At 47.4% G+C, this 25885-nt stretch overlaps 1 protein-coding gene across 3 annotated transcripts in view; it reads left to right on the top strand.

The window, feature by feature from the left end:
• The window catches only part of igf2bp2a (insulin-like growth factor 2 mRNA binding protein 2a), a 123324-nt gene extending 97727 nt beyond the window's left edge, over positions 1 to 25597 (top strand). For 2 of the 3 annotated variants that reach the window (XM_031801852.1, XM_031801860.1), the window contains 8 exons: positions 2329 to 2464; positions 6473 to 6589; positions 10140 to 10208; positions 21871 to 21990; positions 23829 to 23903; positions 24076 to 24207; positions 24321 to 24434; positions 24649 to 25597. In XM_031801852.1, the coding sequence (XP_031657712.1) occupies positions 2329 to 2464; positions 6473 to 6589; positions 10140 to 10208; positions 21871 to 21990; positions 23829 to 23903; positions 24076 to 24207; positions 24321 to 24434; positions 24649 to 24747 (862 nt within the window). In that variant the 3' untranslated portion in view covers positions 24748 to 25597. The remainder of the gene's footprint in view (positions 1 to 2328; positions 2465 to 6472; positions 6590 to 10139; positions 10209 to 21870; positions 21991 to 23828; positions 23904 to 24075; positions 24208 to 24320; positions 24435 to 24648) is intronic. The other variant, XM_031801856.1, reaches the window with a different exon arrangement.
• The last annotated feature ends 288 nt before the right edge of the window (positions 25598 to 25885 follow it).

A 25885-nucleotide genomic window follows, 5' to 3' on the forward strand; every position in this document is an offset into this window, starting at 1 on the left:
GGGGTAATGGATGGGCTCTGTATCATTGTGTTGGGGGGGGTAATGAATGGTTCTGTATCATTGTGTTGGGGGAGTATATGAATGGCTCTGTATCATTGTGTTGGGGGGGGTAATGAATGGCTCTTTGTCATTGTGTTGGGGGTAATGAATGTCTCTGTGTCATTGTGTTGGGGGGGGGGGTAATGAATGGCTCTGTGTCATTGTGTTGGGGGGTAATGAATGGCTCTGTGTCATTGTGTTGGGGGGGTAATGAATGGCTCTGTATCATTGTGTTGGGGGGTAATGAATGGCTCTGTATCATTGTGTTGGGGGGGGGGGTTAATGAATGGCTCTGTATCATTGTGTTGGGGGGTAATGAATGGCTCTGTATCATTGTGTTGGGGGGGTTAATGAATGGCTCTGTATCATTGTGTTGGGGGGGGGTAATGAATGGCTCTGTATCATTGTGTTGTGGGGGGGTTAATGAATGGCTCTGTATCAATTGTGTTGTGGGGGGGTTAATGAATGGCTCTGTATCATTGTGTTGGGGGGGTAATGAATGGCTCTGTATCATTGTGTTGGGGGGGTAATGAATGGCTCTGTATCATTGTGTTGGGGGGGGTAATGAATGGGCTCTGTATCATTGTGTTGGGGGGGGGTAATGAATGGCTCTGTATCATTGTGTTGGGGGGGTAGTGAATGGCTCTGTATCATTGTGTTGGGGGGTAATGAATGGCTCTGTATCATTGTGTTGGGGGGGGGTTAATGAATGGCTCTGTATCATTGTGTTGGGGGGGTAATGAATGGCTCTGTGTCATTGTGTTGTGGGGGGGGGGGTAATGAATGGCTCTGTATCATTGTGTTGGGGGGGGGGTAATGAATGGCTCTGTATCATTGTGTTGGGGGGGGGTAATGAATGGCTCTGTATCATTGTGTTGTGGGGGGGGTTAATGAATGGCTCTGTGTCATTGTGTTGTGGGGGGTTAATGAATGGCTCTGTATTATTGTGTTGGGGGGGGGGGGTAATGAATGGCTCTGTGTCATTGTGTTGGGGGGGTAATGAATGGCTCTGTATCATTGTGTTGGGGGGGTAATGAATGGCTCTGTATCATTGTGTTGGGGGGTAATGAATGGCTCTGTATCATTGTGTTGGGGGGGAGTAATGAATGGCTCTGTATCATTGTGTAGTGGGGGTAGTGAATGGCTCTGTGTCATTGTGTTGGGGGAGGGGTAATGAATGGCTCTGTATCATTGTGTTGGGGGGGGGTAATGAATGGCTCTGTATCATTGTGTTGGGGGGTAATGAATGGCTCTGTATCACTGTGTTCGGGGGGGCGTAATGAATGGCTCTGTGTCATTGTGTTGGGGGGGGGGTAATGAATGGCTCTGTGTCATTGTGTTGGGGGGGTAATGAATTGTTCTGTATCATTGTGTTGGGTGGGGGGGGGTGTAGTGAATGGCTCTGTATCATTGTGTTGGGGGGGTAATGAATAGCTCTGTATCATTGTGTTGGGGGGGTAATGAATGGCTCTGTATCATTGTGTTGGGGGGGCAATGGATGGCTCTGTATCATTGTGTTGGGAGGGGTAATGGATGGCTCTGTATCATTGTGTTGGGGGGTAATGAATGGCTCTGTATCATTGTGTTGGGGGAGGTAATGAATGGCTCTGTATCATTGTGTTGGGGGGGTAATGAATGGCTCTGTATCAAGGGTTGGGGGGGTAATGAATGGCTCTTTGTCATTGTGTTGGGGGGTAATGAATGGCTCTGTATCAATGTGTTGGGGGGTAATGAATGGCTCTGTATCATTGTGTTAGGGGGGTAATGAATGGCTCTGTGTCATTGTGTTGGGGGGGTAGTGAATGGCTCTGTATCATTGTGTTGGGAGGGGGAGGGGTATGAATGGGAGGGTGTGTGACAGAGAGGGTGTGTGACAGAGAGGGTGTGAGCGCGACTGAGTGTTCTGAGAAGGGTTTCTATTCTCCATCCTTTCCTCCTGTAGTGACATCACAATCCAGATGTGTCTGGACCATCTGTATCCCAGAGAGGACCATCTATAAGGGAATCCAGATGTGTCTGGACCATCTGTATCCCAGAGAGGACCATCTATAAGGGAATCCAGATGTGTCTGGACCATCTGTAACCCAGAGAGGACCATCTATAAGGGAATCCAGATGTGTCCAGGACCATCTTTAACCCAGAGAGGACCATCTATAAGGGAATCCAGATGTGTCTGGACCATCTGTAACCTAGAGAGGACCATCTATAAGGGAATCCAGATGTGTCCAGGACCATCTGTAACCCACGGAAGCGTTAGGGTTACTTGCTGACTTGATGTATGTGTTCCAGGTTACAGGACATAACCATCTGTAACCCAGAGAGGACCATCACAGTGAAGGGCAGTATGGAGGCGTGCTGTAAGGCTGAGGGGGAGGTCATGAGGAAACTGAGGGACGCCTACGAGAACGACATCGCTGCTGTTAACGTAAGGCTTCATGTAAACACTGGCTGTCTGTCTGGCTGTCTGTCAGTCTGGCTGTCTGTCTGGCTGTCTGTCTGTCTGGCTGTCTGTCAGTCTGGCTGTCTGTCTGGCTGTGTCTGTCTGTCTGTCTGTCTGTCAGTCTGGCTGTCTGTCTGGCTGGCTGTCTGGCTGGCTGTCTGTCTGTCTGGCTGTCTGTCTGGCTGTGTCAGTTGGTTAGCTTGGCCTCTGACTCATTCTTATAGCAGCACAAACTCTAACACTTCACTTCCCACCCCACCCACCCGATACCACAGCCCTGTCTCACCCAGCCCCAACACACATGATCTGTTACCACAGCCCTGTCTCACCCAGCCCCAACACACATGATCTGATACCACAGCCCTGTCTCACCCAGCCCCAACACACATGATCTGATACCTCAGCCCTGTCTCACCCAGCCCCAACACACATGATCTGATACCTCAGCCCTGTCTCACCCAGCCCCAACACACATGATCTGATACCACAGCCCTGTCTCACCCAGCCCCAACACACATGATCTGATACCTCAGCCTTGTCTTACCCAGCCCCAACACACATGATCTGATACCTCAGCCCTGTCTCACCCAGCCCCAACACACGATCTGATACCTCAGCCCTGTCTCACCCAGCCCCAACACACATGATCTGATACCTCAGCCCTGTCTAACCCAGCTCCAACACACATGATCTGATTCCACAGCCCTGTCTCACCCAGCTCCACACACACATGATCTGATACCTCATCCCTGTCTCACCCAGCTCCAACACACATGATCTGATACCTCATCCCTGTCTCACCCAGCTCCAAAACACATGATCTGATACCACAGCCCTGTCTCACCCAGCTCCACACACATGATCTGATACCACAGCCCTGTCTCACCCAGCTCCAACACACATGATCTGATACCACAGCCCTGTCTCACCCAGCTCCACACACATGATCTGATACCACAGCCCTGTCTCACCCAGCCCCAACACACACTCATTCATGACATCAGTGTGCACCTGTGAGATTTCAACTACACAGAGACATAACTGGTGACTTGACTAAGGTTATGCAACATTGAGAATAATTCATTCTGAAAACAGTATTTCATAAATATAGCTGTGAGCAGCAATGACTCAGTTGGGTAACAAAGCACTCTATTATGTAGTCTCTCCCTCTCTCTCTGCTGATTGCGCAAGTGGTAGTAGGACTTCCAGTTTCACATTTTCCACAATACAATATAAATTTTTCACTACGTTAAGACTGTTTTTCAGCAACAATATGTGATATATATATAGATAACACATAATTTCACATTGGTCATCTGCATAATTAAAATCTAACATAAATTTGCATAAGACAAAGTCCAATTGATCAACAGTTATTGTTAGTATCCCATTTAGTATCCCATTGTGCCACTGGTGCCAATGACCTCTACAGTGCCACTAGCTGGTCTGGTGCAGCCATCTAACTCGTTTTTCAAGTCGGTTAGGACATCTACATGACACAAGTCATTTTTCCAACAAATGTTTATAGACAGATTATTTCACTTATAATTCACTGTATCACAATTCCAGTAGGTCAGAAGTTTACATACACTAAGTTGACTGTGCCTTTAAACAGCTTAGAAAACTCCAGAAAATGTTGTCATGGCTTTAGAAGCTTCTGATAGGCTAAATGACATCATTTGAGTCAATTGGAGGTGTACCTGTGGATTTATTTCAAGGACTACCTTTGAACTCAGTGCCTCCTTGCTTGACATCATGGGAAAATCAAAATAAATCAGCCAAGACCACAGAAAAGAATTGTAGACCTCCACAAGTCTGGTTCATCTTTGGGAGCAATTTCCAAACGCCTGAAGGTACCACGTTCATCTGTACAAACAATAGTACGCAAGTATAAACATCATGGGACCACACAGCCATGATACCGCTCAGGAAGGAGACGCGTTAAATCTCCTAGAGATGAACGTACTTGGTGTGAAAAGTTCAAATCAATCCCAGAACAACAGCAAAGGACCTTGTGAAGATGCTGGAGGAAGCCACTGCTCCAAAACCACCATAAAAAAAACATGGTTTTGCAATGTGGTTTGCAATGTCCACACTATATTTTTGATCAATTTCAATGGACATTTTTTGTTTTGCTTTTCTTACATAAACAAGGAGATTCCTATGTGACCCCAAACTTTTGAAAGGTAGTGTACATGTACTGTAGGTCGAGTTAAAGTGACTATGCATAGATAATAAACAGAGTAGCAGCCGTGTAAAAGAGGGGGGGTGCAATGAAAATAGTCTGGGTAGCCATTTGATTATCTGTTCAAGAGTGTTATGGCTTGGGGGTAGCAGCTGTTAAGAACCCTTTTGGACCTAGACTTGCCGTGCGGGAGCAGAGAGAACAGTCTATGACTAGGGTGGCTGGAGTCTGACAATTTTTAGGGCCTTCCTCTGACACCGCTTGGTATAGAGGTAAGCTTTGTCGTGCCCTCTTCACAACTGTCTTAGTATGTTTGGACCATGCTAGTTTGTTGGGGATGTGGACACCAAGGAACTTGAAGCTCTCAACCTGCTCCACTACAGCCCCTTTGATGAGAATGGGGGAGCGCTCGGTCCTCCTTTTCCTGTAGTCCACAATTATCTCCTTTGTCTTGATCACAGTGAGGGAGAGGTTGTTGTACTGGCACGACACGGCCAGGTCTCTGACCTCCCTATAGGCTGTCTCGTCGTTGTCGGTGATCAAGGCCTACCACTGGCAAACTTAATGATGGTGTAGGAGTTGTGCTTGGCCGTGCAGTCATGAGTGAACAGGGAGTACGGGAGAGGGCTGAGCACGCACCCCTGAGGGGCCCCCGTGTTGAGGATCAGTGTGGCTGATGTGTTGTTACCTACCCTTACCACCTGGGGGTGGCCTGTCAGGAAGTCCAGGATCCAATTGCAGAGGGAGGTGTTTAGTCCCAGGGTCCTTAGCTTAGTGATGAGCTTTGAGGGCACCATGGTGTTGAACGCTGAGCTGTAGTCAATGAATAGCATTCTCACATAGGTGTTCCTTTTGTCCAGGTGGGAAAGGGCAGTGTGGAGTGCAATAGAGATTGCGTCATTGTGTGGGTATGTTTGTTAGGTTGGTGTGCAAATTGGAGTGGGTTTAGGGTTTCTGGGATAATGGTGTTGATGTGAGCCATGACTAGCCTTTGGGACTACTTACCAAAGTTGGTGTTATTTGGACTTAAGGTTCATGAGAATATATATTTTTTAAGATTTTCTAAAATTTCAAAGATCGAGGAAAACCTATCCTGATGGACCTCATGGGTCCTTGAGGCAAATGTGTTCAGCATGAGGAAAAACACCTACATACAAGTTTAAAGTATATAGGTCAAACAGGGCGAAGGAGATGAGGGTTTAAGTGAGACTGCTTACAGCAGCGCCACCTATAGTTTGATTGGTGCCATTATTTTTTACCAAGTTACTCGTGGCCTCTGGTCACTTTTTCTAATTTGGCACACAAAAACAAATCTATGCTTGTTAAATTCTAAAGAATAACAGTAGGTTTCACAGTGACCTCTAATGATACATTTCCTGGCACAAGATGCATTTTGTAATTAAGATGTCATAAAATATAATCTTCAGTCATATTTATGCCAGATCTACGACATTTACATGAAGATGTTTTAATGATAAAACATTCCTGCTCAGTGTGTTTGCTAAATGATATCAAGCTTTCTAAAGCATGAAGTAGACTGGTCAGGTGAACCAGAAAGGTGTAGTGTTGCTGTCAGACGGACATCTGGCCAGACACCAGGGTTACTACACAATATGGCTTTCTGAAGATGGTCTCAAGTTTCCAGCATTTCAGGTACAGTGAAATGCTTAACTCTCTGGGAGATTAGATAAAAAATGTGTCTGTCACACACACACACACACACACACACACACACACACACACACACACACACACACACACACACACACACACACACACTCCTGTGTGCCTCTGTTCATCTCTTCTAGCAACAAACCAACCTTATCCCGGGGCTGAACCTGAATGCTCTGGGAATCTTCTCCACTGGTTTGTCTGTTTTACCGCCAGCAACAGGCCCCCGAGGAGCACACCCCGGACCCTTCCTAGTGAGTACACTACACACTACAGCCCCTTCCTAGTGAGTACACGACACACTACAGCCCCTTCCTAGTGAGTACACGACACACTACTGCCCCTTCCTAGTGAGTCCACTACACTACTGCCCCTTCCTAGTGAGTACACTACACACTACTGCCCCTTCCTAGTGAGTACACTACACACTACTGCCCCTTCCTAGTGAGTACACTACTACACTACTGCCCCTTCCTAGTGAGTACACTACACACTACAGCCCTTCCTAGTGAGAACACTACACACTACAGACCCTTCCTAGTGAGTACACTACACACTACAGCCCTTCCTAGTGAGTATACTATTACACTACAGCCCCTTCCTAGTGAGAACACTACACACTACTGCCCCTTCCTAGTGAGAACACTACACACTACTGCCCCTTCCTAGTGAGAACACTACACACTACAGCCCCTTCCTAGTGAGAACACTACACACTACAGCCCCTTCCTAGTGAGAACACTATACACTACTGCCCCTTCCTAGTGAGTACACACTACTGCCCCTTCCTAGTGAGTACACTACACACTACTGCCCCTTCCTAGTGAGAACACTACACACTACTGCCCCTTCCTAGTGAGAACACTACACACTACAGCCCCTTCCTAGTGAGAACACTACTGCCCCTTCCTAGTGAGTACACTATACACTACTGCCCCTTCCTAGTGAGTACACACTACTGCCCCTTCCTTGTGAGTACACACTACTGCCCCTTCCTAGTGAGTACACTACACACTACTGCCCCTTCCTAGTGAGAACACTACACACTACTGCCCCTTCCTAGTGAGTACACACTACTGCCCCTTCCTAGTGAGTACACACTACTGCCCCTTCCTAGTGAGTACACACTACTGCCCCTTCCTAGTGAGTACACTACACACTACTGCCCCTTCCTAGTGAGAACACTACACACTACTGCCCCTTCCTAGTGAGAACACTACACACTACAGCCCCTTCCTAGTGAGAACACTACACACTACTGCCCCTTCCTAGTGAGTACACTACACACTACAGCCCCTTCCTAGTGAGTACACACTTCAGCCCCTTCCTAGTGTGTACACTACACACTACAGCCCCTTTCTAGTGAGTACACACTACAGCCCCTTCCTAGTGAGTACACTACACACTACTGCCCCTTCCTAGCGGGTACACACTACTGCCCCTTCCTAGTGAGTACACACTACAGCCCCTTCCTAGTGAGAACACTACACACTACAGCCCCTTCCTAGTGAGTACACTACACACTACAGCCCCTTCCTAGTGAGTACACTACACACTACAGCCCCTTCCTAGTGAGTACACTTCACACTACAGCCCCTTCCTAGTGAGTACACACTACAGCCCCTTCCTAGTGAGTACACACCACAGCCCCTTCCTAGTGAGTACACTTCACACTACAGCCCCTTCCTAGTGAGTACACACTACAGCCCCTTCCTAGTGAGAACACTACACACTACTGCCCCTTCCTAGTGAGAACACTACACACTACTGCCCCTTCCTAGCGGGTACACACTACTGCCCTTCCTAGTGAGTACACTATACACTACTGCCCCTTCCTAGTGAGTACACACTACTGCCCCTTCCTTGTGAGTACACTACACACTACTGCCCCTTCCTAGTGAGTATACTACACACTACAGCCCCTTCCTAGTGAGTACACACTTCAGCCCCTTCCTAGTGAGTACACTACACACTACAGCCCCTTTCTAGTGAGTACACACTACAGCCCCTTCCTAGTGAGTACACTACACACTACAGCCCCTTCCTAGTGAGTACACTACACACTACTGCCCCTTCCTAGCGGGTACACACTACTGCCCCTTCCTAGTGAGTACACACTACAGCCCCTTCCTAGTGAGTACACTACACACTACAGCCCCTTCCTAGTGAGAACACTACACACTACAGCCCCTTCCTAGTGAGTACACTACACACTACAGCCCCTTCCTAGTGAGTACACTACACACTACAGCCCCTTCCTAGTGAGTACACTTCACACTACAGCCCCTTCCTAGTGAGTACACACTACAGCCCCTTCCTAGTGAGTACACACCACAGCCCCTTCCTAGTGAGTACACTTCACACTACAGCCCCTTCGTAGTGAGTACACACTACAGCCCCTTCCTAGTGAGTACACACTACAGCCCCTTCCTAGTGAGAACACTACACACTACTGCCCCTTCCTAGTGAGAACACTACACACTACTGCCCCTTCCTAGCGGGTACACACTACTGCCCTTCCTAGTGAGAACACTACACACTACTGCCCCTTCCTAGCGGGTACACACTACTGCCCCTTCCTAGTGAGTACACTACACACTACAGCCCCTTCCTAGTGAGAACACTACACACTACAGCCTCTTCCTAGTGAGTACACTACACACTACAGCCCCTTCCTAGTGAGAACACTACACACTACAGCCCCTTCCTAGTGAGAAGACTACACACTACTGCCCCTTCCTAGCGGGTACACACTACTGCCCCTTCCTAGTGAGAACACTACACACTACTGCCCCTTCCTAGCGGGTACACACTACTGCCCCTTCCTAGTGAGTACACTACACACTACTGCCCCTTCCTAGTGAGAACACTACACACTACAGCCCCTTCCTAGTGAGTACCCTACACACTACAGCCCCTTCCTAGTGAGAACACTACACACTACTGCCCCTTCCTAGTGAGAACACTACACACTACAGCCCCTTCCTAGTGGGTACACTACACACTACAGCCCCTTCCTAGTGAGAACACTACTACACTACAGCGCCTTCCTAGTGAGAACACTACACACTACAGCCCCTTCCTAGTGAGAACACTACACACTACAGCCCCTTCCTAGTGAGTACACACTACTGCCCCTTCCTAGTGATTACACTACTACACTACTGCCCCTTCCTAGTGAGAACACTGCACACTACTGCCCCTTCCTAGCGGGTACACACTACTGTCCCTTCCTAGTGAGTACACTACACACTACTGCCCCTTCCTAGTGAGTACACTACACACTACTGCCCCTTCCTAGTGAGTACACTACACACTACTGCCCCTTCCTAGTGAGTACACTACACACTACAGCCCCTTCCTAGTGAGAACACTACACACTACAGCCCCTTCCTAGTGAGAACACTACACACTACTGCCCCTTCCTAGTGAGAACACTACACACTACTGCCCCTTCCTAGTGAGAACACTACACACTACTGCCCCTTCCTAGTGAGAACACTACACAATACTGCCCCTTCCTAGTGAGTACACGACACACTACAGCCCCTTCCTAGTGAGTACACTACACTAATCTACAGGCCCTTCCTCGTGAATACACTCCATGGCATGAAATTCTGTATACAATGTGGATGAGCAGAAATAATTGTATTTTTGCAGAGAAATGAATCAATCTTGACGCAGCTAAATTGGTGTGAGTGAGATCTGTGCGTGATTTAATAAATGACTCACAGTGCTTATATACAAGGAGGGGAAGAGATGTGTCCTCTGTACAGCCCATCTCACCCCAGTCTGTCTCCACAGTGTCCCTCTTCACATCTTGGTGGTTTGTATGGGGTTCTACCAGCCAGTGCCATACAGTGCCAGCACTCAGTAAGTCCTCATTTCACACACATTTTAGGTCCTCACTTTGTTTCTGAACAGTGACATGCAACTCCAAGATAATTAGCCTTTGTTTCAACAAGGTTATTATTGTTTTGTGATTGAATATTCGTTTTATTTGTTTATTTTATTTATAGTCATTCTATTTGAAGTTCAGTTTCAGTTAGTTTTCAGACTGGATTGACTAGTTTTATTAAAAATCAGTTTTAGTGTTTAGTTTTAGAAAGTAGCCTATGGGAGGCTAGGAACCATTTACTGTATGTGTTGTAGGCCTATAGTTCGTTTTTTGGGGGGATGTCACTTCCTGCCATTGGGTAGACATAACATCTTTGTATCGGTGTCATGATGGTGTCTGTGAGACGGGAATGAGGGACCAGCTGGGTAGACATAACATCTTTGTATCAGTGTCATGATGGTGTCTGTGAGACGGGAATGAGGGACCAGCTGGGTAGACATAACATCTCTGTATCGGTGTCATGATGGTGTCTGTGAGACGGGAATGAGGGACCAGCTGGGTAGACATAACATCTTTGTATCGGTGTCATGATGGTGTCTGTGAGACGGGAATGAGGGACCAGCTGGGTAGACATAACATCTTTGTATCGGTGTCATGATGGTGTCTGTGAGACGGGAATGAGGGACCAGCTGGGTAGACATAACATCTTTGTATCGGTGTCATGATGGTGTCTGTGAGACGGGAATGAGGGACCAGCTGGGTAGACATAACATCTTTGTATCGGTGTCATGATGGTGTCTGTGAGACGGGAATGAGGGACCAGCTGGGTAGACATAACATCTTTGTATCGGTGTCATGATGGTGTCTGTGAGACGGGAATGAGGGACCAGCTGGGTAGACATAACATCTTTGTATCGGTGTCATGATGGTGTCTGTGAGACGGGAATGAGGGACCAGCTGGGTAGACATAACATCTTTGTATCGGTGTCATGATGGTGTCTGTGAGACGGGAATGAGGGACCAGCTGGGTAGACATAACATCTATGTATCGGTGTCATGATGGTGTCTGTGAGACGGGAATGAGGGACCAGCTGGGTAGACATAACATCTTTGTATCGGTGTCATGATGGTGTCTGTGAGACGGGAATGAGGGACCAGCTGGGTAGACATAACATCTTTGTATCGGTGTCATGATGGTGTCTGTGAGACGGGAATGAGGGACCAGCTGGGTAGACATAACATCTTTGTATCAGTGTCATGATGGTGTCTGTGAGACGGGAATGAGGGACCAGCTGGGTAGACATAACATCTTTGTATCGGTGTCATGATGGTGTCTGTGAGACGGGAATGAGGGACCAGCTGGGTAGACATAACATCTTTGTATCGGTGTCATGATGGTGTCTGTGAGACGGGAATGAGGGACCAGCTGGGTAGACATAACATCTCTGTATCGGTGTCATGATGGTGTCTGTGAGACGGGAATGAGGGACCAGCTGGGTAGACATAACATCTTTGTATCGGTGTCATGATGGTGTCTGTGAGACGGGAATGAGGGACCAGCTGGGTAGACATAACATCTTTGTATCGGTGTCATGATGGTGTCTGTGAGACGGGAATGAGGGACCAGCTGGGTAGACATAACATCTTTGTATCGGTGTCATGATGGTGTCTGTGAGACGGGAATGAGGGACCAGCTGGGTAGACATAACATCTTTGTATCGGTGTCATGATGGTGTCTGTGAGACGGGAATGAGGGACCAGCTGGGTAGACATAACATCTCTGTATCGGTGTCATGATGGTGTCTGTGAGACGGGAATGAGGGACCAGCTGGGTAGACATAACATCTTTGTATCGGTGTCATGATGGTGTCTGTGAGACGGGAATGAGGGACCAGCTGGGTAGACATAACATCTTTGTATCGGTGTCATGATGGTGTCTGTGAGACGGGAATGAGGGACCAGCTGGGTAGACATAACATCTTTGTATCGGTGTCATGATGGTGTCTGTGAGACGGGAATGAGGGACCAGCTGGGTAGACATAACATCTTTGTATCGGTGTCATGATGGTGTCTGTGAGACGGGAATGAGGGACCAGCTGGGTAGACATAACATCTTTGTATCGGTGTCATGATGGTGTCTGTGAGACGGGAATGAGGGACCAGCTGGGTAGACATAACATCTTTGTATCGGTGTCATGATGGTGTCTGTGAGACGGGAATGAGGGACCAGCTGGGTAGACATAACATCTTTGTATCGGTGTCATGATGGTGTCTGTGAGACGGGAATGAGGGACCAGCTGGGTAGACATAACATCTTTGTATCAGTGTCATGATGGTGTCTGTGAGACGGGAATGAGGGACCAGCTGGGTAGACATAACATCTTTGTATCGGTGTCATGATGGTGTCTGTGAGACGGGAATGAGGGACCAGCTGGGTAGACATAACATCTTTGTATCGGTGTCATGATGGTGTCTGTGAGACGGGAATGAGGGACCAGCTGGGTAGACATAACATCTCTGTATCGGTGTCATGATGGTGTCTGTGAGACGGGAATGAGGGACCAGCTGGGTAGACATAACATCTTTGTATCGGTGTCATGATGGTGTCTGTGAGACGGGAATGAGGGACCAGCTGGGTAGACATAACATCTTTGTATCGGTGTCATGATGGTGTCTGTGAGACGGGAATGAGGGACCAGCTGGGTAGACATAACATCTTTGTATCGGTGTCATGATGGTGTCTGTGAGACGGGAATGAGGGACCAGCTGGGTAGACATAACATCTTTGTATCGGTGTCATGATGGTGTCTGTGAGACGGGAATGAGGGACCAGCTGGGTAGACATAACATCTTTGTATCGGTGTCATGATGGTGTCTGTGAGACGGGAATGAGGGACCAGCTGGGTAGACATAACATCTCTGTATCGGTGTCATGATGGTGTCTGTGAGACGGGAATGAGGGACCAGCTGGGTAGACATAACATCTTTGTATCGGTGTCATGATGGTGTCTGTGAGACGGGAATGAGGGACCAGCTGGGTAGACATAACATCTTTGTATCGGTGTCATGATGGTGTCTGTGAGACGGGAATGAGGGACCAGCTGGGTAGACATAACATCTTTGTATCGGTGTCATGATGGTGTCTGTGAGACGGGAATGAGGGACCAGCTGGGTAGACATAACATCTTTGTATCGGTGTCATGATGGTGTCTGTGAGACGGGAATGAGGGACCAGCTGGGTAGACATAACATCTTTGTATCGGTGTCATGATGGTGTCTGTGAGACGGGAATGAGGGACCAGCTGGGTAGACATAACATCTTTGTATCGGTGTCATGATGGTGTCTGTGAGACGGGAATGAGGGACCAGCTGGGTAGACATAACATCTTTGTATCGGTGTCATGATAGTGTCTGTGAGAAGGGAATGAGGGGCCAGCCAATGAAGTTGGAAGTCCCGCCCAGTTGACTAAATCAAAATGACTCGTATCCAATGGCTCTGCCCATGCTAAACACAGACTTCTGGCCACTAGAGGACTCCATACAACTCCAAATTATAAATAAATCCTAATTTGACTTTGATTTAAAGGATAAGCACCTAGACTGGTACAATAAATATGTTGGGAAGTAAACTCTTGCCCATGTTTACACCAATCCAATGGGAAGTAAACTCTTGCCCATGTTTACACCAATCCAATGGGAAGTAAACTCTTGCCCATGTTTACACCAATCAAGTACCTTTAATGTCCTCGGTTGCAACACTGACAACCGAGTTCCAAACTGCCTCTAGAAGCAATGTTAGCACAAGAACTTCCATGTCCGAGCAGACACACACTTAGATCGCTTGGCATTGCGCATGGTGTCGGCTGGAAAGCTCGCAACCATTGGACTCTGGAGCAGTGGAAAGAGTTCTTTGGAGTGATGAATCACGCTTCACCATCTGGCAGTCCGACAGACATCTGGGTTTGGCGGATACCTGGAGAACGCTACTTGCCCGAATGCATAGTGTCAACTGTAAAGTTTGGTGGAGGAGGAATAATGGTCTATGGCTGTTTTTCATGGTTTGGATTAGGCCCCTTTGTTCCAGTGAAGGGACATCTTAATGCTACAGCATACAATGACATTCTAGACGATTATGTGCTTCCAACTGTGTGGCAACAGTTTTGGGAAGGCCATTTCCTGTTTCAGCATGACAATACCCCCGTGCACAAAGCGAGGTCCATACAGAAACGGTTTGTTAAGATCTTGACTGGTCTGAATTGGAACAACGACTAAGAGCCTTAATCGCCCAACATCAGTGCCCAACCTCACTAATGCTATTATGGCTGCATGGAAGCAAGTCCCCGTAGCAATGTTCTAGTGGAAAGCCTTCCCTGTTATAGCAGCAAAGGGGGGGACCAACTCCACATTAATGCCCACGATTTTGGAATCGGATGTTCAACGAGCAGGTGTCCACAAACATACTTTTGGTCATGTACCGGTAGTGTAAGTAATATTAAAACGTGCATCACTGAGGTTTAATAAAAACAGCTGCAAGGTATTTCCACAGCTCACACAGGCACTTAATGCCCTGCCAGGTTGACCATCAGGCTAGACAGTGGTCTCAGACACAATCTTTGATGCGAGGAAGCTATATTTCTGAAGCACTGTGGTTGAGATGCTTGCTGAATTCATTGTGCTGGCATCTTCCTGGGGTCCTGCTGCTCCACTGCTGTACCTTCTGATTTGCTGAAGTACAAAAGACTGCTTCCCTTAGTGGCTCCATCTCTGTTGAGTGAAGTGCCAGAGACACTTGGATCCATCAGGCATACTGCTGTAGGGGTTGGATCGAAGTTGACTGCCAGAGGATTCAGTATGCATGCGAAGCCCTCATTCAGTGACTTCAGGAGGACCTGTGCCAACGGTTTTGCAACAGTAGTTGACTGCAAGTCTGCACGTCAGACAGCTGCTGGCTTTCAGTTGGAAGTTGGTCGGTGTGTTCTAACTTGGCCCATTCACTGGTCAGCAAGCTGTTCTAGCTTGGCCCGTTCACTGGTCAGCAAGCTGTTCTAGCTTGCCCCGTTCACTGGTCAGCAAGCTGTTCTAGCTTGGCCCGTTCACTGGTCAACAAGCTGTTCTAGCTTGGCCCGTTCACTGGTCAGCAAGCTGTTCTAGCTTGGCCCATTCACTGGTCAACAAGCTGTTCAGTGTCACGCTCTGTGTTCTCCCTCAGATTTCTTCCCTGTTAGCTACTGATAGCAAGTGATGCACAAGCTAGGTCTATTTGAAACATTGGCATCTACTGTCAGCATTTACCCGCCAGATTCAGAAGCTTGAAGATAAAATGGCGCCGTACTGGATGGCCACCGTTTTGCAGGCTCTGACCCAACTTTGCTATTTTGTCAGCCATCTCTTCCCTCCATTCTACTGGCTAATGTACAGTCACTAGATAATAAGATGGGCCTCTGATCATCCCTCCATTCTACTGGCTAATTTACAGTCACTAGATAATAAGATGGAGGACCTCTGATCATCCCTCCATTCAGCTGGCTAATGTACAGTCACTTGATAATAAGATGGAGGATCTCTGATCGTCCCTCCATTCTACTGACTAATATACAGTCACTAGATCAAATCAAATCAAATGTATTTATATAGCCCTTCGTACATCAGCTGATATCTCAAAGTGCTGTACAGAAACCCAGCCTAAAACCCCAAACAGCAAGCAATGCAGGTGTAGAAGCACGGTGGCTGGGAAAAACACCCTAGAAAGGCCAAAACCTAGGAAGAAACCTAGAGAGGAACCAGGCTATGTGGGGTGGCCAGTCCTCTTCTGGATGTGCCCCCGTGGAGATTGTAACAGAACATGGCCAAGATGTTCAAATGTTCATAAATGACCAGCATGGTCCAATAATAATAAGGCAGAACAGTTGAAACTGGAGCAGCAGCGCGGCCAGGTGGACTGGGGACAGCAAGGAGTCATCATGTCAGGTAGTCCTGAGGCATGGTCCTAGGGCTCAGGTCCTCCGAGAGAGAGAAAGAAAGAGAGAATTAGAGAGAGCACACTTAAATTCACACAGGACACCGAATAGGACAGGAGAAGTACTCCAGATATAACAAACTGACCCTAGCCCCCCGACACATAAACTACTGCAGCATAAATACTGGAGGCTGAGACAGGAGGGGTCAGGAGACACTGTGGCCCCATCCGAGGACACCCCCGGACAGGGCCAAACAGGAAGGATATAACCCCAGCCACTTTGCCAAAGCACAGCCCCCACACCACTAGAGGGATATCTTCAACCACCAACCTACCATCCTGAGACAAGGCTGAGTATAGCCCACAAAGATCTCCGCCACAGCACAACCCAAGGGGGGCGCCAACCCGGACAGGATGACCACATCAGTGACTCAACCCACTCAGGTGACGCACCCCTCCCAGGGACGGTATGAGAGAACCCCAGTAAGCCAGTGACTCAGCCCCTGTAATAGGGTTAGAGGCAGAGAATCCCAGTGGAAAAAGGGGAACCGGCCAGGCAGAGACAGCAAGGGCGGTTCGTTGCTCCAGAGCCTTTCCGTTCACCTTCCCACTCCTGGTCCAGACTACACTCAATCATATGACCCACTGAAGAGATGAGTCTTCAGTAAAGACTTAAAGGTTGAGACCGAGTTTGCGTCTCTCACATGGGTAGGCAGACCGTTCCATAAAAATGGAGCTCTATAGGAGAAAGCCCTGCCTCCAGCTGTTTGCTTAGAAATTCTAGGGACAATTAGGAGGCCTGCGTCTTGTGACCGTAGCGTACGTGTAGGTATGTACGGCAGGACCAAATCAGAGAGATAGGTAGGAGCAAGCCCATGTAATGCTTTGTAGGTTAGCAGTAAAACCTTGAAATCAGCCCTTGCTTTGACAGGAAGCCAGTGTAGGGAGGCTAACACTAGAATAATATGATCAAATTTTTTGGTTCTAGTCAGGATTCTAGCAGCCGTATTTAGCACTAACTGAAGTTTATTTAGTGCTTTATCCGGGTAGCCGGAAAGTAGAGCATTGCAGAAGTCTAACCTAGAAGTGACAAAAGCATGGATTAATTTTTCTGCATAATTTTTTGACAGAAAGTTTCAGATTTTTGCAATGTTACGTAGATGGATAAAAGCTGTCCTTGAAATGGTCTTGATATGTTCTTCAAAAGAGAGATCAGGGTCTAGAGTAACGCCGAGGTCCTTCACAGTTTTGTTTGAGACGACTGTACAACCATTAAGATTAATTGTCAGATTCAACAGAAGATCTCTTTGTTTCTTGGGACCTAGAACAAGCATCTCTGTTTTGTCCGAGTTTAAAAGTAGAAAGTTTGCAGCCATCCACTTCCTTATGTCTGAAACACATGCTTCTAGCGAGGGCAATTTTGGGGCTTCACCATGTTTCATTGAAATGTACAGCTGTGTGTCATCCGCATAGCAGTGAAAGTTAACATTATGTTTTCGAATGACATCCCCAAGAGGTAAAATATATTGTGAAAACAATAGTGGTCCTAAAACGGAACATTGAGGAACACCGAAATTTACAGTTGATTTGTCAGAGGACAAACCATTCACAGAGGCAAACTGATATATTTTCCACAGATAAGATCTAAACCAGGCCAGAACTTGTCTGTGTAGACCAATTTGGGTTTCCAATCTCCCCAAAAGAACTAGATAATAAGATGGAGGACCTCTGATCGTCCCTCCATTCTACTGACTAATATACAGTCACTAGATAGTAAGATGGAGGACCTCCGATCGCAGATTTGCTACCAATGGGACTATTGAAACTGCAATAATATCTGCTTTTCTGAAACAAGATACCGACATGGCTATCGAACTCTATGGCTTCTCCATTCACCGGGTGGTCAGGACAGTAGAGTCAGGGAAATCAAGGGGGGAGGGGTTTGCCTCTTCATCAACTGGTGTGCTAACTCCAGTGCGGTGGAAGTGTCGACCAATTGTTCACCCATCTTGGAATACCTGATGGTCAAATGCCGACCCTTCTACCTCCCGAGGGAGTTTTCAGCTGTGACTGTTGTAGACATTCCACTTCAGGACAAGAAAAATAACAAGCTGACACTTAAACTGTTCAAAGCTATAAACAAGCAAGAAAACCTTCATCCAGAGTCTGCTTTTGTGTTTGCCGGCAATTTTTATTCCGTGTCACTAATACACATGGGGAGATAAAGTTCTAGACCACTGTTATTCTACCAACACGCAAGCATACAAGGCAAGCGGTATTGGAGCGCCAAGTCTAGGTTCAAGAGGTTTCTTAACAACTTCTACCCCCAAGCCATAAGACTCCTGAACTGCTAATCAAATGGCTACCCAGACTATTTGCATTGCCTCCCCCCTTTCTACACTGCTGCTACTCTCTGTTATTATCTATGCATAGTCACTTTAATAACTCTACCTACATATTATGTACATATTACATATATACCCCCTGTATATAGCCCTGTATATAGCCCCCACATTGACTCTGTACTGGTACCCCCTGTATATAGCCTCCACATTGACTCTGTACCGGTACCCCCTGTATATAGCCTCCACATTGACTCTGTACCGTAACACCCTGTATATAGCCTCCACATTGACTCTGTACCGGTACCCCCTGTATATAGCCTCCACATTGACTCTGTACCGGTACCCCCTGTATATAGCCTCCACATTGACTCTGTACCGTAACACCCTGTATATAGCCTCCACATTGACTCTGTACCGGTACCCCCTGTATATAGCCTCCACATTGACTCTGTACCGGTACCCCCTGTATATAGCCTCCACATTGACTCTGTACTGGTACCCCCTGTATATAGCCCCCACATTGACTCTGTACTGGTACCCCCTGTATATAGCCTCCACATTGACTCTGTACCGTTACCCCCTGTATGTAGCCTCCACATTGACTCTGTACCGGTACCCCCTGTATGTAGCCTCCACATTGACTCTGTACCAGTACCCCCTGTATGTAGCCTCCACATTGACTCTGTACTGGTACCCCCTTTATGTAGCCTCCACATTGACTCTGTACCGTAATACCCTGTATATAACCTCCACATTGACTCTGTACCGGTACTCCCTGTATATAGCCTCCACATTGACTCTGTACCGGTACTCCCTGTATGTATACTCCACATTGACTCTGTACCGGTACCCCCTGTATGTAGCCTCCACATTGACTCTGTACCGGTACCCCCTGTATATAGCCTCCACATTGACTCTGTACCTGTACCCCCTGTATGTAGCCTCCACATTGACTCTGTACCAGTACCCCCTGTATGTAGCCTCCACATTGACTCTGTACTGGTACCCCCTGTATGTAGCCTCCACATTGACTCTGTACCGTAATACCCTGTATATAGCCTCCACATTGACTCTGTACCGTAATACCCTGTATATAGCCTCCACATTGACTCTGTACCGTAATACCCTGTATATAGCCTCCACATTGACTCTGTACTGTAATACCCTGTATATAGCCTCCACATTGACTCTGTACCGTAACACCCTGTATATAGCCTCCACATTGACTCTGTACCGTAACACCCTGTATATAGCCTCCACATTGACTCTGTACCGTAACACCCTGTATATAGCCTCCACATTGACTCTGTACCGTAATACCCTGTATATAGCCTCCACATTGACTCTGTACCGTAATACCCTGTATATAGCCTCCACATTGACTCTGTACCGTAATACCCTGTATATAGCCTCCACATTGACTCTGTACCGTAATACCCTGTATATAGCCTCCACATTGACTCTGTACTGTAATACCCTGTATATAGCCTCCACATTGACTCTGTACCGTAATACCCTGTATATAGCCTCCACATTGACTCTGTACCGTAACACCCTGTATATAGCCTCCACATTGACTCTGTACCGGTACCCCCTGTATATAGCCTCCACATTGACTCTGTACCGGTACCCCCTGTATATAGCCTCCACATTGACTCTGTACTGGTACCCCCTGTATATAGCCCCCACATTGACTCTGTACTGGTACCCCCTGTATATAGCCTCCACATTGACTCTGTACCGTTACCCCCTGTATGTAGCCTCCACATTGACTCTGTACCGGTACCCCCTGTATGTAGCCTCCACATTGACTCTGTACCGGTACCCCCTGTATATAGCCTCCACATTGACTCTGTACCGGTACCCCCTGTATGTAGCCTCCACACTGACTCTGTACTGGTACCCCCTGTATGTAGCCTCCACATTGACTCTGTAACGTAATACCCTGTATATAACCTCCACATTGACTCTGTACCGGTACCCCCTGTATGTAGCCTCCACATTGACTCTGTACCAGTACCCCCTGTATGTAGCCTCCACATTGACTCTGTACTGGTACCCCCTTTATGTAGCCTCCACATTGACTCTGTACCGTAATACCCTGTATATAACCTCCACATTGACTCTGTACCGGTACTCCCTGTATATAGCCTCCACATTGACTCTGTACCGGTACTCCCTGTATGTAGCCTCCACATTGACTGTGTACCGGTACCCCCTGTATGTAGCCTCCACATTGACTCTGTACCGGTACCCCCTGTATATAGCCTCCACATTGACTCTGTACTGGTACCCCCTGTATGTAGCCTCCACATTGACTCTGTACTGGTACCCCCTGTATGTAGCCTCCACATTGACTCTGTACCGTAATACCCTGTATATAGCCTCCACATTGACTCTGTACCGTAATACCCTGTATATAGCCTCCACATTGACTCTGTACCGTAACACCCTGTATATAGCCTCCACATTGACTCTGTACCGTAATACCCTGTATATAGCCTCCACATTGACTCTGTACCGTAATACCCTGTATATAGCCTCCACATTGACTCTGTACCGTAACACCCTGTATATAGCCTCCACATTGACTCTGTACCGTAACACCCTGTATATAGCCTCCACATTGACTCTGTACCGTAACACCCTGTATATAGCCTCCACATTGACTCTGTACCGTAATACCCTGTATATAGCCTCCACATTGACTCTGTACCGTAATACCCTGTATATAGCCTCCACATTGACTCTGTACCGTAATACCCTGTATATAGCCTCCACATTGACTCTGTACCGTAATACCCTGTATATAGCCTCCACATTGACTCTGTACCGTAATACCCTGTATATAGCCTCCACATTGACTCTGTACCGTAATACCCTGTATATAGCCTCCACATTGACTCTGTACCGTAATACCCTGTATATATGTAGCCCCGATATTGTTATTTACTCCTGCTCTTTAATTATTTCTTATCTCTTACTTTCTGGGGGGTATTTTCTTAAAACTGCATTGTTGGTTAAGGGCTTGTAAGAAAGTTGTATTCAGGATGTATATAGGATGCTTACTTAACTATGTTCTTCCTATTTCTTGTGTGTTTTTTCTAGTAGTACATTGTTATTGATTATTACATTGTTGGGTTTTGAGTTTGAAAGAAAGGCTTGTGTATGTGACATTGAAACTTGAAAACCCCATTAGGAAAAAAAGCTTAACCCCATTTGGATTTTTGCCCAGAGTTTAGAAGACAAAAACTAAACATAATGTATGATTTTTTAAATTTTAGTTCATTTTCAGTTTACTCTAATAACCTTTAATTTTGTATAATTATAGAAGGAAGAGCAGAGGTGAACTTTAAATGTGAAAATGATAGACACGTTCTGTGTGTTGTCTCTCAGCAGTCTCCAGAGCAGGAGGTGGTGTATCTCTTAATCCCAACCCAGGCGGTAGGGGCTCTGATCGGGAAGAAGGGGCAGCACATCAAACAGCTAGCACGCTTCGCTGGGGCCTCCATCAAGGTAGGAGGACATCTCCTTTTTTAACAACATAGAAATATTTATTTTCTTCTTACAGCAAATCATAAACTATTGACATAAGAAAATGTTACTGGGACTAAGGAAGGGGTTAGGGTTAGGGTTAGGGGTTAGGGGTTAGGGGTTAGGGTTAGGGTTAGGGGTTAGGGGTTAGGGTTAGGGTTAGGGTTAGGGTTAGGGTTAGGGTTAGGGTTAGGGTTAGGGGTTAGGGTTAGGGTTAGGGGTTAGGGGTTAGGGGTTAGGGGTTAGGGTTAGGGTTATGGGTTAGGGGTTAGGGGTTAGGGGTTAGGGTTAGGGGTTAGGGTCTATTTACATTAGAAAATGTTACTGCGACTAAGGAAGGGGTTAGGGGTTAGGGTTAGGGGTTAGGGGTTAGGGTTAGGGGTTAGGGTTAGGGGTTAGGGTTAGGGGTTAGGGGTTAGGGTTAGGGGTTAGGGTTAGGGTTAGGGTTAGGGGTTAGGGGTTAGGGGTTAGGGTTAGGGGTTAGGGGTTAGGGTTAGGGGTTAGGGTTAGGGGTTAGGGGTTAGGGGTTAGGGTTAGGGGTTAGGGTTAGGGTTAGGGGTTAGGGGTTAGGGTTAGGGTCTATTGACATAAGAACATGTTACTGGGACTAAGGAATGGGTTAGGGGTTAGGGGTTAGGGTTAGGGGTTAGGGTTAGGGTTAGGGTTAGGGGTTAGGGGTTAGGGGTTAGGGTCTATTGACATAAGAACATGTTACTGGGACTAAGGAATGGGTTAGGGGTTAGGGGTTAGGGTTAGGGGTTAGGGTTAGGGTTAGGGGTTAGGGGTTAGGGTTAGGGGTTAGGGGTTAGGGTTAGGGGTTAGGGGTTAGGGGTTAGGGTCTATTGACATAAGAACATGTTACTGCGACTAAGGAATGGGTTAGGGGTTAGGGTTATGGGTTAGGGTCTATTGACATAAGAAAATGTTACTGGGACTAAGGAATGGGTTAGGGGTTAGGGTTAGGGTTAGGGTTAGGGTTAGGGGTTAGGGTTAGGGGTTAGGGTTAGGGGTTAGGGGTTAGGGTTAGGGGTTAGGGGTTAGGGTTAGGGGTTAGGGTTAGGGGTTAGGGGTTAGGGTTAGGGGTTAGGGGTTAGGGTTAGGGGTTAGGGGTTAGGGGTTAGGGTTAGGGGTTAGGGTTAGGGTTAGGGGTTAGGGGTTAGGGGTTAGGGTTAGGGTCTATTTACATTAGGAAAGCAAAGGGCCTTGAAAGCATCCCTGGATCATCCAACTCTTGAATCTCACTGTTCTGTGGTCAGGGTTGGTTGAGTCACTGTTCTGTGGTCAGGGTTGGTTGAGTCACTGTTCTGTGGTCAGGGTTGGTCGAGTCACTGTTCTGTGGTCAGGGTTGGTCGAGTCATTGTTCTGTGGTCAGGGTTGGTCGAGTCACTGTTCTGTGGTCAGGGTTGGTTGAGTCACTGTTCTGTGGTCAGGGTTGGTTGAGTCACTGTTCTGTGGTCAGGGTTGGTTGAGTCACAGGGGCTTTCTGGACTCCTGCTGAGAATCTTAAGACTCCTGTATCTCTACAAACGGTCTCTGTTGACAGCTGACTAACAGACCAGGCATCCTAAAGATCCTCTCTAACCTTAACAGACCAGGCATCCTAAAGATCCTCTCTAACCGTAGCAGACCAGGCATCCTAAAGATCCTCTCTAACCGTAACAGACCAGGCATCCTAAAGAGGAAGGCATGTTCTCTCAACAGCTTTGGCTCAGGTCTGGCTATGAATATTGTGGTCGACTTGGGCTGTAACACTGCATGACTCAGAGTTTCTTCGAGGCATGATTTAGGTGGTGAACCTCTAACCTCTCCCTGTCCCCAAGATCGCCCCAGCAGAGAACCCTGGCGTCACTGAGAGGATGGTCATGATCACCGGACCTCCAGCAGCTCAGTTTAAGGTAAACACACGTCTATGTCAACATCTTCAGCCATCAGCATTCAGCAGTACTGGCCTGTAGCCATGTCAGACTCCGTTCCATTCCAGGTCAGCAGCCTGGTAGACCCTTAACATCTGCTCACCAGTACCAGCATGTAGTTTCCATATGTCTTCTCCTGTGTTGTGTCTTCCAGGCCCAGGGCAGGATATTTGGGAAGCTGAAAGAGGAGAACTTCTTCACAGCGAAGGACGAAGTGAAGCTAGAGACACATATCAAAGTTCCCTCGAATGCAGCCGGACGCGTCATCGGCAAGGGAGGCAAAACCGTGAGTAACAACAACTGTACATGCAGTCGAAGTCACAGCGCCATGCCGGGTGCTCTTTGACATGCGCTCAGTGTCTTTCCAGGCAGGGGTCATGATCTCTGTGTCCTCTCTAGGTCAATGAGCTGCAGAACCTGACCAGTGCGGAGGTCATCGTGCCTCGAGACCAAACGCCAGACGAGAACGATGAGGTCTTCGTAAAGATCAGCGGGCATTTCTTCGCCAGTCAGGTGATATCATGTATTTTCTGCTCTAGTCATATAAAATATATCATAATATGCCATTTAGCAGACACCTTTTTTCCAATGCAACTTACAGGTGTCTGTGCATACATTTTCCTATGGCTGCCATGCTCTACCAACTGAGCCACACAGGAGCAGTGTAATGTTCAAGTCAAAACACTTTGACATTATTCAATCCTAAAATACAGTATGTTTCTTCCAGTCTGCTCAGAGGAAGATCCGTGAGATCATCCAGCAGGTGAAACAGCAGGAACAGAAACACCAGCAGCAGGGAGCTCCCAGCATGCACCACTCTAAGTGACCAGCAGGTAGAGCGGTGCGGCTCCCTCCCCCTCTCTCTCTCCAGCGGGCTCAAGCCAATGAATGTAGCCCTCCCACCTGGACGGACGACCAGACCAGCCAATGGGACAAGGCAAAGCAGAACAGCAGAACCGGGAACAAAACCAAAGAACTTAATTGATCGGGGGGGAAAAGTGATGAGAGTCAAAGGCTTGGGGCATTATGTGCACTGCCAGCCAGAGCGGAGAGAGAGGACGGGGAGAGGAAACGGAAATGTCAAAATACAAAGCATATATTAAAAACAAGATGGCTAACTAACATACAGTAGGCCTAACAGACAGACAACATCAAAACAGACATGATGGCATTATGAAGGTACTTCTGTAGTTTAGTAGAATGATGAGTATGATGGTGTGATTCAGGGAGAAGGACTGTCTGAGACGCTTGTGGTTCACATTAATAATAAACATCAGTATCCTTAACAGTACTAAGACAGAGTAGAACACATGGTGCCTTCCAAGTGGCACCCTATTCCCTACATAGTGCACTACTGTTGACCAGAGCCCCGTAGACATACAATGGTATATACTAAACTATGGCCTGGTATTCGGTTACACAGCAGACGGAATGACAGCGCATGTTGTGGCTTAATATCTAACAAAACTGGATATTTCCTAGATTGAAATGGGCTTTCAGTAGAACGGGGAACTTTAGACCGGGGCCCTATAGGCCTGTATATGGAATAAGGAGAAAAGTGTCATTTTCAGCAGTGTGAACAGCAGTGTGAACAGCAGTGTCAACAGCAGTGTGAACAGTAGTGTCAACAGCAGTGTGAACAGTAGTGTCAACAGCAGTGTGAACAGTAGTGTCAACAGTAGTGTGAACAGCAGTGTGAACAGCAGTGTGAACAGTAGTGTCAACAGTAGTGTGAACAGTAGTGTGAACAGCAGTGTCAACAGCAGTGTGAACAGCAGTGTGAACAGCAGTGTCAACAGCAGTGTGAACAGCAGTGTCAACAGCAGTGTCAACAGTAGTGTCAACAGCAGTGTCAACAGCAGTGTGAACAGCAGTGTCAACAGCAGTGTGAACAGCAGTGTGAACAGCAGTGTGAACAGCAGTGTGAACAGCAGTGTCAACAGCAGTGTGAACAGCAGTGTGAA

The sequence above is a fragment of the Oncorhynchus kisutch genome, linkage group LG2, assembly GCF_002021735.2.
Source record: "Oncorhynchus kisutch isolate 150728-3 linkage group LG2, Okis_V2, whole genome shotgun sequence".
In the NCBI taxonomy this organism is placed as follows: Eukaryota; Metazoa; Chordata; class Actinopteri; order Salmoniformes; family Salmonidae; genus Oncorhynchus; species Oncorhynchus kisutch.